This window comes from Schistocerca gregaria, chromosome 4, assembly GCF_023897955.1.
Source record: "Schistocerca gregaria isolate iqSchGreg1 chromosome 4, iqSchGreg1.2, whole genome shotgun sequence".
In the NCBI taxonomy this organism is placed as follows: Eukaryota; Metazoa; Arthropoda; class Insecta; order Orthoptera; family Acrididae; genus Schistocerca; species Schistocerca gregaria.
In genome coordinates this window covers 699,168,952-699,183,189 of record NC_064923.1, presented here as the reverse complement: position 1 = coordinate 699,183,189, position 14,238 = coordinate 699,168,952, and the positions used below count along the sequence as shown (strand labels likewise).

At 40.5% G+C, this 14,238-nt stretch overlaps 1 protein-coding gene across 1 annotated transcript in view; it reads left to right on the top strand.

Annotated features, from left to right (window-relative positions):
* The window catches only part of LOC126267487 (beta-mannosidase-like), a 309,954-nt gene that overhangs the window by 106,761 nt on the left and 188,955 nt on the right, over positions 1-14,238 (top strand). Inside the window, exon 5 of the mRNA XM_049972771.1 lies at positions 3,350-3,608. Coding sequence (XP_049828728.1) covers positions 3,350-3,608 — 259 coding nt within the window. The remainder of the gene's footprint in view (positions 1-3,349; positions 3,609-14,238) is intronic.

Genomic DNA, 14,238 nt, shown 5'->3' with positions numbered 1-14,238 from the left:
AGGATCAGTGGACAAAGTTCAAAACCATGGTACAATATGCGTTAGATGAGTATGTGCCAAGCAAGATCGTAAGAGATGGAAAAGAGCCACCGTGGTACAACAACCGAGTTAGAAAACTGCTGCGGAAGCAAAGGGAACTTCACAGCAAACATAAACTTAGCCAAAGCCTTGCAGACAAACAAAAATTACGCGAAGCGAAATGTAGTGTGAGGAGGGCTATGCGAGAGGCTTTCAATGAATTCGAAAGTAACGTTCTATGTACTGACTTGGCAGAAAATCCTAAGAAATTTTGGTCCTATGTCAAAGCGGTAGGTGGATCAAAACAAAATGTCCAGACACTCTGTGACCAAAATGGTACTGAAACAGAGGATGACAGACTAAAGGCCGAATTACTAAATGTCTTCTTCCAAAGCTGTTTCACAGAGGAAGACTGCACTGTGCTTCCTTCTCTAGATTGTCGCACAGTTGACAAAATGGTAGATATCGAAGTAGACGACAGAGGGATAGAGAAACAATTAAAATCGCTCAAAAGAGGAAAGGCCGCTGGTCCTGATGGGATACCAGTTCGATTTTACACAGAGTACGCGAAGGAACTTGCCCCCCTTCTTGCAGCGGTGTACCGTAGGTCTCTAGAAGAGCGAAGCGTTCCAAAGGATTGGAAAAGGGCACAGGTCATCCCCGTTCTCAAGAAGGGACGTCGAACAGATGTGCAGAACTATAGACCTATATCTCTAACGTCGATCAGTTGTAGAATTTTGGAACACGTATTATGTTCGAGTATAATGTCTTTTCTGGAGACTAGAAATCTACTCTGTAGGAATCAGCATGGGTTTCGAAAAAGACGATCGTGTGAAACCCAGCTCGCGCTATTCGTCCACGAGACTCAGAGGGCCTTAGACACGGGTTCACAGGTAGATGCCGTGTTTCTTGACTTCCGCAAGGCGTTTGACACAGTTCCCCATAGTCGTTTAATGAACAAAGTAAGAGCACACGGACTATCAGATCAATTGTGTGATTGGATTGAGGAGTTCCTAGATAACAGAACGCAGCACGTCATTCTCAATGGAGAGAAGTCTTCCGAAGTAAGAGTGATTTCAGGTGTGCCGCAGGGGAGTGTCATAGGACCGTTGCTATTCACAATATACATAAATGACCTGGTGGATGACATCGGAAGTTCACTGAGGCTTTTTGCAGATGATGCTGTGGTGTATCGAGAGGTTGCAACAATGGAAAATTGTACTGAAATGCAGGAGGATCTGCAGCGAATTGACGCATGGTGCACGGAATGGCAATTGAATCTCAATGTAGCGAAGTGTAATGTGATGCGAATACATAGAAAGATAGGTCCCTTATCATTTAGCTACAAAATAGCAGGTCAGCAACTGGAAGCAGTTAATTCCATAAATTATCTGGGAGTACGCATTAGGAGTGATTTAAAATGGAATGATCATATAAAGTTGATCGTCGGTAAAGCAGATGCCAGACTGAGATTCATTGGAAGAATCCTAAGGAAATGCAATCCGACAACAAAGGAAGTAGGTTACAGTACGCTTGTTCGCCCATTGCTTGAATACTGCTCAGCAGTGTGGGATCCGCACCAGGTAGGGTTGATAGAAGAGATAGAGAAGATCCAACGGAGAGCAGCGCGCTTCGTTACAGGATCATTTAGTAATTGCGAAAGCGTTACGGAGATGATAGATAAACTCCAGTGGAAGACTCTGCAGGAGAGACGCTCAGTAGCTCGGTACGGGCTTTTGTTGAAGTTTCGAGAACATACCTTCACCGAAGAGTCAAGCAGTATATTGCTCCCTCCTACGTATATCTCGCGAAGAGACCATGAGGATAAAATCAGAGAGATTAGAGCCCACACAGAAGCGTACCGACAATCCTTCTTTCCACGTACAATACGAGACTGGAATAGAAGGGAGACCGATAGAGGTACTCAGGGTACCCTCCGCCACACACTGTCAGGTGGCTTGCGGAGTACGGATGTAGATGTAGATGTTAATGGACATTATTTTCAAATCTTTCAAGAAGAATATCTTAAGTAAGAATCTCAATGGCAGTGAAGACCATCATATATATGAAGAAGACAACAATGACAGTGAAGAGGAAGAAGAAGAAGAAGAAGAAAGTTCAGATGATGATTTTCAGCGATTTTAAAAGGCAGTTCACTTTTATGGACTAAGAATTTTTTACTAGTAATCTAATAATATAAATGGTAAAAATGTTTTTTAATTACTTAAAAATTAAGGTGCATCTTATAGTCTATAGTGTTCTATAGTCAAAAAATATGATAGATGACACAGAACTTGTCAACAGTGTTAGAAGCTGGAATACACAGCACATCTGCATTCTACTGTGTCTCAAATGAAGTTACGATGAAAACAAAATATCAGTTGATGAAAGTGAAAGGAAGGAAGCAGTTGTCTATTCCTTTATAGTGATGAAACTAGTTTTGTGCAACAGCCAATACAAATGATGGATTACACTGAAGTTGCCATAAGTAAAAATACATACTTTGCATCATTCAAAATTATTCATGTTATCAGTTATACAAATGTTGTTATGTACAGGTCATCTGAGTATAATGCCTCACACATGTTGTGTTAGCTTTAGGATCTCCAAGGCAGATGGAGGAACTGTGACAGTGCAAACAAATTAGTCACACACAAATATATACTTCATTGTTCTGCAATACTTACATTGTACAGCATCTTGTTGGATGCACTTGCAGATAGATACAGATAAGCAGTGGTCTGTCAAGGCCTTTGTTACTGAATACAATGTCAACTAGACTATGTCCATCCTGGATGCCACACTGTCAATCACTGTAGTAAATATTAGTCCTATGTGAAGGCTATAGGTGACTCCATCCTTAGACTAAGCCTCACAGGCTGATCTCCACTACAAACTGCAACCCTGCAACTCTTTACTAGAACTGTCATATGCTAATGCCAAACATAAACCATATGTTGCTGCCTGTGGCCATCACTTATCATGATGTAATAGTCCACCTTATAGGTGGTGACATAGAGTTTGCTGATTGGGCCTCGCTTGTGGTTGGCAGTGAACTTCGAAGTGCCGCCAATGGCATCAGTCACTAACTGTTTCAGTGCACCAGCTCTGATTGTGTCCATTGGCAATGACACAACAAATATATGCTGATCTTTCTGAGATATACATCTGCTATGGCTTATTACATCCTCCTCAGAAACAAGGCATGTTGGAAACAAAATTATTTCTTATTTCAAATTCTTTAATCCATGTAGTCATCTTTAAGATTGCTCCTCATTCTTGTAAGTGTCAATATACATAAGAATTTAATACTACCTCTTTAAATTTCCAGGAAAAATGTAGAGCTGCTTGCTGCAAATAATGGTTACATCAAGAATTACTATGTTTCTGTGCTGTTTAATGAAACAAGCCAGATGTATGAGGTAACTCAGCATGTGGAGATTTCTCCTCATGATACCATGTGTGATCTGTTAACACTAGGAATAAGTACACTTCCAGGAGGAAATAACAGAAATCAAGCAAAGACGATGAAAATAACATCAGACCAATTGGTTGATCCTCAGTTTGAAGCCACATGGTATTATTCAGAGGTCAGTATATGAACATATCTCTTTTCAGTAGAAAGTTTGAGGTGGTTTATTTATTTGTGTGTATGTTTGTGTGTGTGTGAGAGAGAGAGAGAGAGAGAGAGAATGCAATGTTCCTTGTTCCTTACTTTGCACACACTTATTTTTCGGCATATTGATTTGCACCTGAGGTTTACATTTGACGGTGACTGTGCGGATCTTTTGGATTTTGTTTCTTCTGTATTCTTAAATGATGCTAAAAATAAGATTCTTCAACATTAAATTCTCATAAAAAATATGAAGAGTTTCTTCAACAATATTCTCCATGTATTCTCAAACAATGACACATTAAATTGTTCTGCATGAAACTTTCTCAATGCAGGAACATGACATGTCTATTTCTCTGCAGATCTGACACACAAACGATGTGATTCAAATTTTACAAGCTTCGGTGTTTCTTTGTAGATCATTTCCAGCAATGTTACAAGCTACTCTAGCCTGTACAATGATGCATGAAACATGCACAAATGCCTATGCGCGTACCTCATATCACTGAGTGACTGCAATCGCCACAACACCCTGAAGGCTTCTGGTGTTCTTTGGTATACTCACCACATGCAAAAATATACAACAGAACCATACAACTGCTGTCTTCTCTTAATATTAAATCATTACATCTCTTATAGTTAATGGGCATCAATTGTGAGCAAAGTGGATGTATAGCTACATATCACTCTCCTGAAGTGCTACATAATGTCACATATTCCTCCTCTCAGATGCATGATCATACAGTAGGTTACATAGGCTTATTACTTTGGAGACTGGCCACTTAGAAGAATATTGGACCTAGGAAATGGGTCATTTATGGCACTATTTAAAGTGTTAGTGGCACATATGTAATTGATGTATCTTCAAGACCAATACACACTAAAAAGGGCCTGACTTCAAGATTTATTTCTCATATTTACTTTAGTCCTTTGATGTAATACAAATTTTAAAATAATGGTGACAGAAACTGTGATTATCCTCTCAATAAAAAAGTGTGAGGTAGGTTATTGATCAGTTTCTTCCCTTGCACTTCCAAAATTTCTTGCTCACTCAACAAACATGATGTATTTGTGGCAGAGCTACAGCAAACTGTAAAGCCTAATGAGTTCACACATGAAATTATGTCAGTGTGATTTCATTGGCTTAGCCATTCACAACAGAAGCTGTTAAATTTTGCTAATGATTCTTTCAAAATAATTCTAGAAGTTGACAACAGAAGGCAGCACAAGTCAGGAGGCAGTTCACGAGACATCTGCACGTTGTTCTCATATGAAATAAACCAGTTTTTGAGATAAGTGGCCCACTCATTGAGAAACTCACGATCTAACCTAAACTCAGGTGCAGTGTTTCTAACACAAATTTGTAGCATGAGCTATGCTAGGACTTGGTCTGCCAGGTGTTAAACGGTTACATATTTAGTGCTACATATAAGTGATTTATTTACTAAGTACAGTTATCTTATGTAATGTCTCTCCCTATTCCTTGAGACTATAATATTAGGTTTTTGTGACTATTATGTCACAAAACTTTCAGACTTATTCTTAGTATAATATTAAGAGCTTTCCAGTTTCCATAAGACAGTGAGATACATAGGCACCATAGATTCTTAATTTGAGTTACATTTACATTTTACCCTTATATCCAGATATGTATTTTGCTTTGTTTATGTGCAATATTTAGTGTAATTTCTCCCCCGTAGCACCATTACATAGTCACTCAACATGTTCTTAATAAAGACTATATTTACATTTCACTTATTCATATGTGGTTTTTTTAATTGTCTTGATACTACACTCCTGGAAATTGAAATAAGAACACCGTGAATTCATTGTCCCAGGAAGGGGAAACTTTATTGACACATTCCTGGGGTCAGATACATCACAAGATCACACTGACAGAACCACAGGCACATAGACACAGGCAACAGAGCATGCACAATGTCGGCACTAGTACAGTGTATATCCACCTTTCGCAGCAATGCAGGCTGCTATTCTCCCATGGAGACGATCGTAGAGATGCTGGATGTAGTCCTGTGGAACGGCATGCCATGCCATTTCCACCTGGCGCCTCAGTTGGACCAGCGTTCGTGCTGGACGTGCAAACCGCATGAGACAACGCTTCATCCAGTCCCAAACATGCTCAATGGGGGACAGATCCGGAGATCTTGCTGGCCAGGGTAGTTGACTTACACCTTCTAGAGCACGTTGGGTGGCACGGGATACATGCGGATGTGCATTGTCCTGTTGGAACAGCAAGTTCCCTTGCCGGTCTACGAATGGTAGAACGATGGGTTCGATGACGGTTTGGATGTACCGTGCACTATTCAGTGTCCCCTCGATGATCACCAGAGGTGTACGGCCAGTGTAGGAGATCGCTCCCCACACCATGATGCCGGGTGTTGGCCCTGTGTGCCTCGGTCGTATGCAGTCCTGATTGTGGCGCTCACCCGCACGGCGCCAAACACGCATACGACCATCATTGGCACCAAGGCAGAAGCGACTCTTATCGCTGAAGACGACACATCTCCATTCGTCCCTCCATTCACGTCTGTCGCGACACCACTGGAGGCGTGAGCGGAAGATGGCCTAACGGTGTGCGGGACCGTAGCCCAGCTTCATGGAGACGGTTGCGAATGGTCCTCGCCGATACCCCAGGAGCAACAGTGTCCCTAATTTGCTGGGAAGTGGCGGTGCGGTCCCTTACGGCACTGCGTAGGATCCTACGGTCTTGGCGTGCAACCGTGCGTCTCTGCGGTCCGGTCCCAGGTCGACGGGCACGTGCACCTTCCGCCGACCACTGGCGACAACATCGATGTACTGTGGAGACCTCACGCCCCACGTGTTGAGCAATTCGGCGGTACGTCCACCTGGCATCCCGCATGCCCACTATACGCCCTCGCTCAAAGTCCGTCAACTGCACATATGGTTCACGTCCACGCTGTCGCGGCATGCTACCAGTGTTAAAGACTGCGATGGAGCTCCGTATGCCACGGCAAACTGGCTGACACTGACGGCGGCGGTGCACAAATGCTGCGCAGCTAGCGCCATTCGACGGCCAACACCGCGGTTCCTGGTGTGTCCGCTGTGCCGTGCGTGTGATCATTGCTTGTACAGCCCTCTCGCAGTGTCCGGAGAAAGTATGGTGTGTCTGACACACCGGTGTCAATGTGTTCTTTTTTCCATTTCCAGGAGTGTATTTTTATCCAATCAGATGCAGCACCATGTTATCAAGTCTTTTTCTCATCCTAAATGTAGGAGAAAAGTACCTTACATTAAGTAGCTCATACTCCAGCTCAGCTGGTTGTGGCTGCTGTATATATTTTGTATTAATTTTATCTCTTTTGAAAAATATAGCTGGAGTTACCATTTTGAGTACATAGTAACCTTTTAGTTTTATATACTGTACCATGATTCTTTTATCTCATAAGCTTTCATTATTGAGAGCATACAAATCACTATTTCCACTTTCAATAAGTCCTTATTTCACTATACTTAACAGGGTACTAAAACTTGGGTAAATTTCCGTAACTTTGGAGTAAATTTTATGTGTTCTACCACTGCATAAATTAGTCACGACACTACTTTCCTCAGAAAGACTTCTTGCATCAAATTATTTTTTTTTCCCACAGCTGTGGTGTCCCTGTATACATTTCTCAATTTTCTCATTAGAGGCATAGATCAACTTTCTTTGGTTCACCTACTCTGTTCCTTTCATACCACATATATTAGGGCATATCATCCTGTTTCCAACTTCACACAGCTCTCTCTCTCTCTCTCTCTCTCTCTCTCTCTCTCTCTCTCTCTCTCTCTCTCTCTCTCTCTCTCTTCTGTACAGTACATACCATTTAAATACTTACTTGCACCACCTTAGACAGTTATCATTGGTAGTTGTTATTACTGACTTACCAGTATCTTATTGTGGTTAATATCTGTTACCATAGAATTACGCATTGTAGAACTTATATTAGGTTATCCAAAGCTGCTATGGATTCTGATATCTTCTTACTCTAAACTGGTTGTTAGCACATCATTAAGCATAACTCAAATCATACAGTTTTCAGTCCTTCATTAACATGATAATGCTAAAATCTGCATAATGCAGTGCACACAACAATATGTTATATGGTAAAAATGTATTTTAAGGACAAATGAAAAAGCAATGTAAATCTTTACCTAATTTCAGTTCTTTCCAGAGGGCATACATACAACTTTAACATATTTTAGAAAATACAAACAAAAATTCATGCTATAACTGAATCTTTTCTAGTTCAGGAAGGCTTATTCTGCTTCCAACTGAAGAGGTAATTTTTTTTCTGTTTAACACAAAACGCAATCTTTCTAATTAATGCAGTAGGTCCATGTAAACATTTCTCACTGTGAATTTGTAATCCTGGTTAATTTTGCCAAAACAATTATGTTGGAAAAAAAACTTATGCAGAAAAGAAAGGAGTCTCTCTAAGGATTACTGAATATGGAAGAGGGAAAATAGAACCATTACCCAAAAGAGTGGACTAAAAAAGGAAAGAAGAGATCAGGAATGTTGAGACTTTAGGAGAAAAGACAATAACCCCAAAGACAGATACCCTTCCAGTCTACAACACATCACTGGTAAGCTGGAAGATAGTGGTGTTCATAGATTCTGTGGAATGGTGATCACCATGTTTATGCCCACAGGCTCCAAAAAGTGATCTCAGGACCCTACTCTTCCATGCCAGTGTCAATTGTATGTTCACCAAGAAACAATTTTGTTTAAAAAATATGAATGGGTCATTTTGCACTACTTTTTCCAGGTTTACTTCTGTTTTTTCATATATTCACGCATAACTTTGCAATATCATCAATGTGATATTCATCCTACATGATTAAATATTTATAAATGATGTTAATTAAATAAATCAGTTGTGGAATTACTTACATATTCTCTAATAAATAAGTAACCATATAAATATTCCAAGGCTTAAATAGTTTTTTTTTTTTTTACCTTGTTTAGTTTTGTCTGGTACTACACTCAGACTGCTTCATTTGCATTTTTCATCTTCAATGTGCGGTACTGCTGTTTAAGAAATAAACCCAAAATGATAAGCAACTGTCACTGGGTTCAACATAAATAACTCCAATCATAGCTGTTAAAGATGAAATAATTATTAAGCACTCAGTTAATGTATGGTCACCTTGATTATATTCCATAGCAAAATAGCCTCAGAGCAGGAAATATCATAGCCTACATCACTTACTCAATATGTTATGACAAATTTCAGGTTGTGAATGTGTGTGTGCGGATGGATATGTGTGTGTGTGTGTGTGTGTGTGTGTGTGTGTGTGTGTGTGTGTGTGTGTGTGTGCGAGTGTATACCCATCCTTTTTTCTCCCTAAGGTAAGTATTTCCGCTCCCAGGATTGGAATGACTCCTTACCCTCTCCCTTAAAACCCACATCCTTTCATCTTTCCCTCTCCTTCCCTCTTTCCTGATGAAGCAACCCTTGGTTGTGAAAGCTTGGATTTTGTGTGTATGTTTGTGTTTGTTTGTGTATCTATCAACCTGACAGCCCTTTCGTTTGATAAGTCACATTATCTTTGTTTTTAGATATGTTATGAGTGTTATTTTGACCAGCAGCACTGAAAATAACACTGAAACAACTCCTAATAACTTTTGCTCAAATATAAATGTGAAAGTATATTAATACTAATCAGTATTATCATGTGATTTTTTATGATATAAATATTTATTAGCATTCTTATTCATACAAGCCTGACTTCCATTGAAGCCAAATGGAAAAAATTATTGGGATATATGTACACTATTTTAAAGTTTGAAGTTACTGTATGACTACTGAGAAATAAAGACACAAGACTGTAAATACTTTTGGATTAAAGGAGAGCACTCACCTCAAATGTGTCAATACACAGCTTGTCTCTAATCTTAAGGGTCCATGTTTCAAACCATAAAAGAAAGTGAGAAACATGAGTGTTTCAAGAAGCAGTGTCTTTGTAGTGTTCACTGTTGCTATATGTTCTGCTAGATCTTGGTGAGCTGTTAATAGGCACACAGAAGAAAGAAAATTTACTAGCTTTTGGAGATAGCCTTTGATGAGGTAAAGTAAAATACACACACACACACACACACACACACACACACACACACACAGAGAGAGAGAGAGAGAGAGAGAGAGAGAGAGAGAGAGAGAGAGAGAGAGAGAGAGAGAGAGATAGAGATAGAGATAGAGAAACTATGCCCCTATATGATGCCACCAGCTGAACTAACAGTGCCAATACTGTTTTTCACGAGGTGGACTGGTTGTAGTAGGGGTATATTTGGTGGGGTAGGTAGAGGGAGAAGAAGGTGGGAGGCAGGGAGAGGACTAGGGGTGGATGGCTAGTGGCTCAGAGTGAAGTGTTTGGTTTACCGGCTCGGAATGTGAGAGGAGGGCTGGCAGGTCTATGGGTTTGCACAATTGTAGCACCTGATGGGAAGTGGTGCATGCTGAAGGCAATGTGAGGACATGAATTGGGAGAGGGTGACAGGTCAGAGGAAGGGGAACCTTTTGGGTGTAGGGTGCAGGGGCTGTGGGTTACCTAAGATTGAGGCCAGGATGATTATGGGAGACAGAGGATGTGTTGTAAGGATAATTCCTATCTGCACAGTTCAGAGAAGCTGGTGCTGGAAGTAAGGATTCAAATGGCTCGGGTTATGAAGCAACCATTGAAATTGAGCATGTTGTGCTCAGCTGCTTACTGCACCACTGGGTGGTCAACTTTGTTCTTGACAACCATTTGGCGGTGATCATTCGTCATAGTGGACAGCTGGTTGGTAGTCATACTAACACAAAAGCTGTGCAGTGTTTGCAACAGAATTGGTATATGAAATGACTGCTATCACAGGTGGCCCAGCCTCTGTTGGGGTAGGACATGCCTGTCACAGGATTGGGGTAGGATGTGCTGGCTTTATGGATTATGCAGGTCTTGTACCTCAGTCTGCCACAGGGACATGATTCCTGTGCCAAGAAGTTGGGAGAAGGAGTGGCATACGGATGAAGTAGGATGTTGTGTAAGTTGACTGGGTGACAGAACTCCACTTTAGGAGGATCATTTCAGGGCAGGATGGGGGATAAAGCCCAGGTGGAGGATAGGGTTCAGTTGTGCCAGTCCAGGGGAATATTAGGTGGTGATTGGGGCACTCCTTTGTAGCTGATTCTTCAGGGTGGTATGAGGATTGTAGGAGGGTAAATATATGGCACAGGAAATCTGTTTGTGGATTAGGTTTGGAGGATGTCTGTCTGTGAAGGTCAAATGCAAGACTGATATTTGTCAGCAACTTACAGCCTGCCAGCTGCTTACTCGACAAACATTAGAAGCATAATATCATTGTATATAGTTACTGAACTAACTCAGTGTGAGGAAACAGTATGTCTGATGAACATGATTATATATCAAGAATTTATTCATGTGGTTATAAATATGAATACACATCTCCCTCAAACTGTGACTCTGCCAAAGCTTAGGTCTAAGTACTTATATGAATTATCATCAGATGGAAATGTAACAGACTGGCTGCAGCTCTCAAACAGGAACACACAAGATATTATCTCAAAACAAGTGTTATATATTTCAATATGAATATCATATTTGACAGCTCAGAGATGTCAGAAAGGGGGACACAGGAATAAAAGTGACATATTTTGGTACTAGTAGCATCATTACAATTTCAAAATCTCAACAGAGGAGGGAGGATGGGAGCAGTGTGTATATGATGATTCAAAGATCTCAAAGATGTTAAGATCTCCATAATGGACACATTTGTTCTTCTTTTGATCCATTTTATATGCAGCATCCTGTGCTAGCACCAAACCTCAAATGCATCAATACAACGCTTGTCTCTAATCTTAAGGGTCCGTGTTTCACAACTATAAAATAAAGCAAAGAACATGAGTGTTTCAACAAGCAGGGTCTTTGTAATGTTCACTATTGCTATATGTTCTGCTATATCTTGTGAGCTTCTTCACAGCCACTTGCCCTAGTGTCATCTGTCTTCTCATTTCATCTTCACAGCTTCCCACATCATGGATAGTTGACCCAAGATAGATGAAAGAATGCACGACTTCCGGTTAATTTAATTAACCTTTTAGATGAACCTATGCTTGTCCATCATTTATCCTGAGTTTCGACTTCCCGAGATTGAGGTCTGATCTATATGATGGATTAAATGTCTTTAATTTTGTTAGTAGCTCAGCAAGTTTATCTTCCTTTCTAACTAAAAGCATGGTGTCATCAGCAAACCAGAGGTTGTTAGTAGTTCTGCCACTATTTGATGTGCCTGTAGTCCAACCATCAACAGCATTCCTAAGACATGTTCTTCACAGATGTTGTATAGTATGTGGGACAGAGAGCAGTCCTGTCTGCCATCTTTTGATCCACTGAAGACGTAAGATGTTCCAGTACTTCTCTTCATAGCCATGGGGTAATTATTGAATAGACTTCTGATGAATGCTGTCAAGTGTGGAACTCTGCAACCATCTGCCACAGCTTTTCCCAGACAGAACAGTCAAAGGCTTTCCTATAGTCAAGGAAGCAGATGGAAACAGGAACACAGAACTCATGATTTCTTGATTATCTGTCATATGTTGAGAATCTATTAAATGTTCCTTACCATTTAGTGAAACCTGCTTATTCTGTGGCCACATGAGACTGAATATATAGCTTCAGACATTGGTCTGCACACTCCCCAGCTTCCTATGGTCTCGCTCACAATGAATGCAGCACATCAACACCTTACTGCCCCACTTCTTTTACCATCTCTCCAGATATTCTGTCTAGACCAGGAGATTTATTGTTCTTCAGATGTTGAATTTCCTTTTCTATTTTGCTGCATAAAAGTGTAGATTCTGACACTGTTCATTCCACAATACAACTTTACACAGTACTGATTCCACCTCACAATGGTGTCTTCCTTGACCCCAATAGGGTTGCCATTCTCATCATCTACCACCCATGTACAAGGATTAAATTCACTGGTGACACTGTTGATTTTCTTGAAGAGATCACATACTTGGCTGTTATTATAATGTTGTTCTATCTCATTACAGATACTGTTAACGAAGTGTGACCTGTCCTTTCCTCAATTCCGCTGTATTTCTCTGCACAGGTTCTTATATCTGTCTTGACTCTGGGATACCAGTTTTCTTCAGGTCACTTCTCTCATCAGTTAATTGCAGTGTGGACTGTGATATCCATGGATGTATTGCACTTTTGTGATTGTTCTGATGTTGAAAGTGACAAGTAAATTACCTCCTTCAATTGGTCCTATTTTTGTAATGCTCTTTTCTTCTCAACAAGACTGATGTTGTGGAGTTTGGGCTCATCAAACTGTCAAAGAACTTCCTTGTTTGTGAGACTTGGGTTTCTTTCTCCACTTTTCTTCATGGATTTGTACTTAATTTGCATTTTTATGGACAGCAGATTGCGATTATTTTCACAGTCAGCTCCATGGGAGTTCTTACAGTCTAAGACCAAGTCTTCCAGCAATTCTGCTCTGGGATGAAGACAATCTGGTTTCTAAATCTATCATCACATGGTATCCAAGTTTACAATCATCTTTGGTGATGTTGCAACATAGTGTTATAGCCAGTCGTATCATTACCCACACAGTGACTGCCTTGTTCATTTCTCCCATACAGACCAAAAGTCTGACCACAGATTGGAAATATGTAGCTTGGGTACTATCTCCAGTTTTAGCATTGAAATCACCTTGAATTATTGCCTCTTCTTTGTTAGGACTCTTACTAAAGACTTGTTTAGAACTCCTCTATCTCCTAATCTGATGCTGCAGCAGTAGGGGCATAGATCTGAATGATCTTGAGTACACATGGAGGAGAATTCAATTTGATGAATATAATCTTATCATTAACAAGTTCATAACTGATAACACAGTTGTTCTCATTTCTAGGAGTAACTATCAATACACCATTTGTCCCCCAAATAGAATGTTTAGCTGTAATACTTGATGAAAGAGATAAAATAATATTTTGTTGTACCTTTTGCTCACTGAAAGTATTGACACATTCCTCCAGTGTTTTAATCCTACATCCTGGGAATACAGTTATAACTGAATTTTTATTTTGTTCTAAAACTTTTAATCTGATTGTAGCATCAGAAAATTGCGAGATTAGGGTGGAGCTCACCATTTGCAGCATCATTGATGGAACCGCTGTGGTGCTTTGGTGCAGAGCCAAGTGGAGGGTCTGAATCAGAGGCTCAGGCAGTTCTGTGACCATGTAGGCTGCCGATTCCTTGACTTGCGACATCAGGTGGTGGATTTCTGGGTTCCACTTAAACAGTCATGAGTCCATTACACACAGGAAGTGGCTACACGGGTAGCAGGGGCTCTGTGGAAGGGTCTGGATGGTTATTTAGGTTAGAGCATCTCAGGAAACCACAGAACAGGTGTCTGTCTAAAAGGAGGCAGGTAAAACACAGTAAGGTGGTTGTAGGAAAGATCAGTATTGTAGTTTTAAATTGTCGTAGCTCTGTTGGGAAAAAACCAGAGCTTTAAGCCCTAATAGAAAGCACTGAAGCTCAAATAGTTATAGGTATGGAAAGCAGGCTAAAGCCAG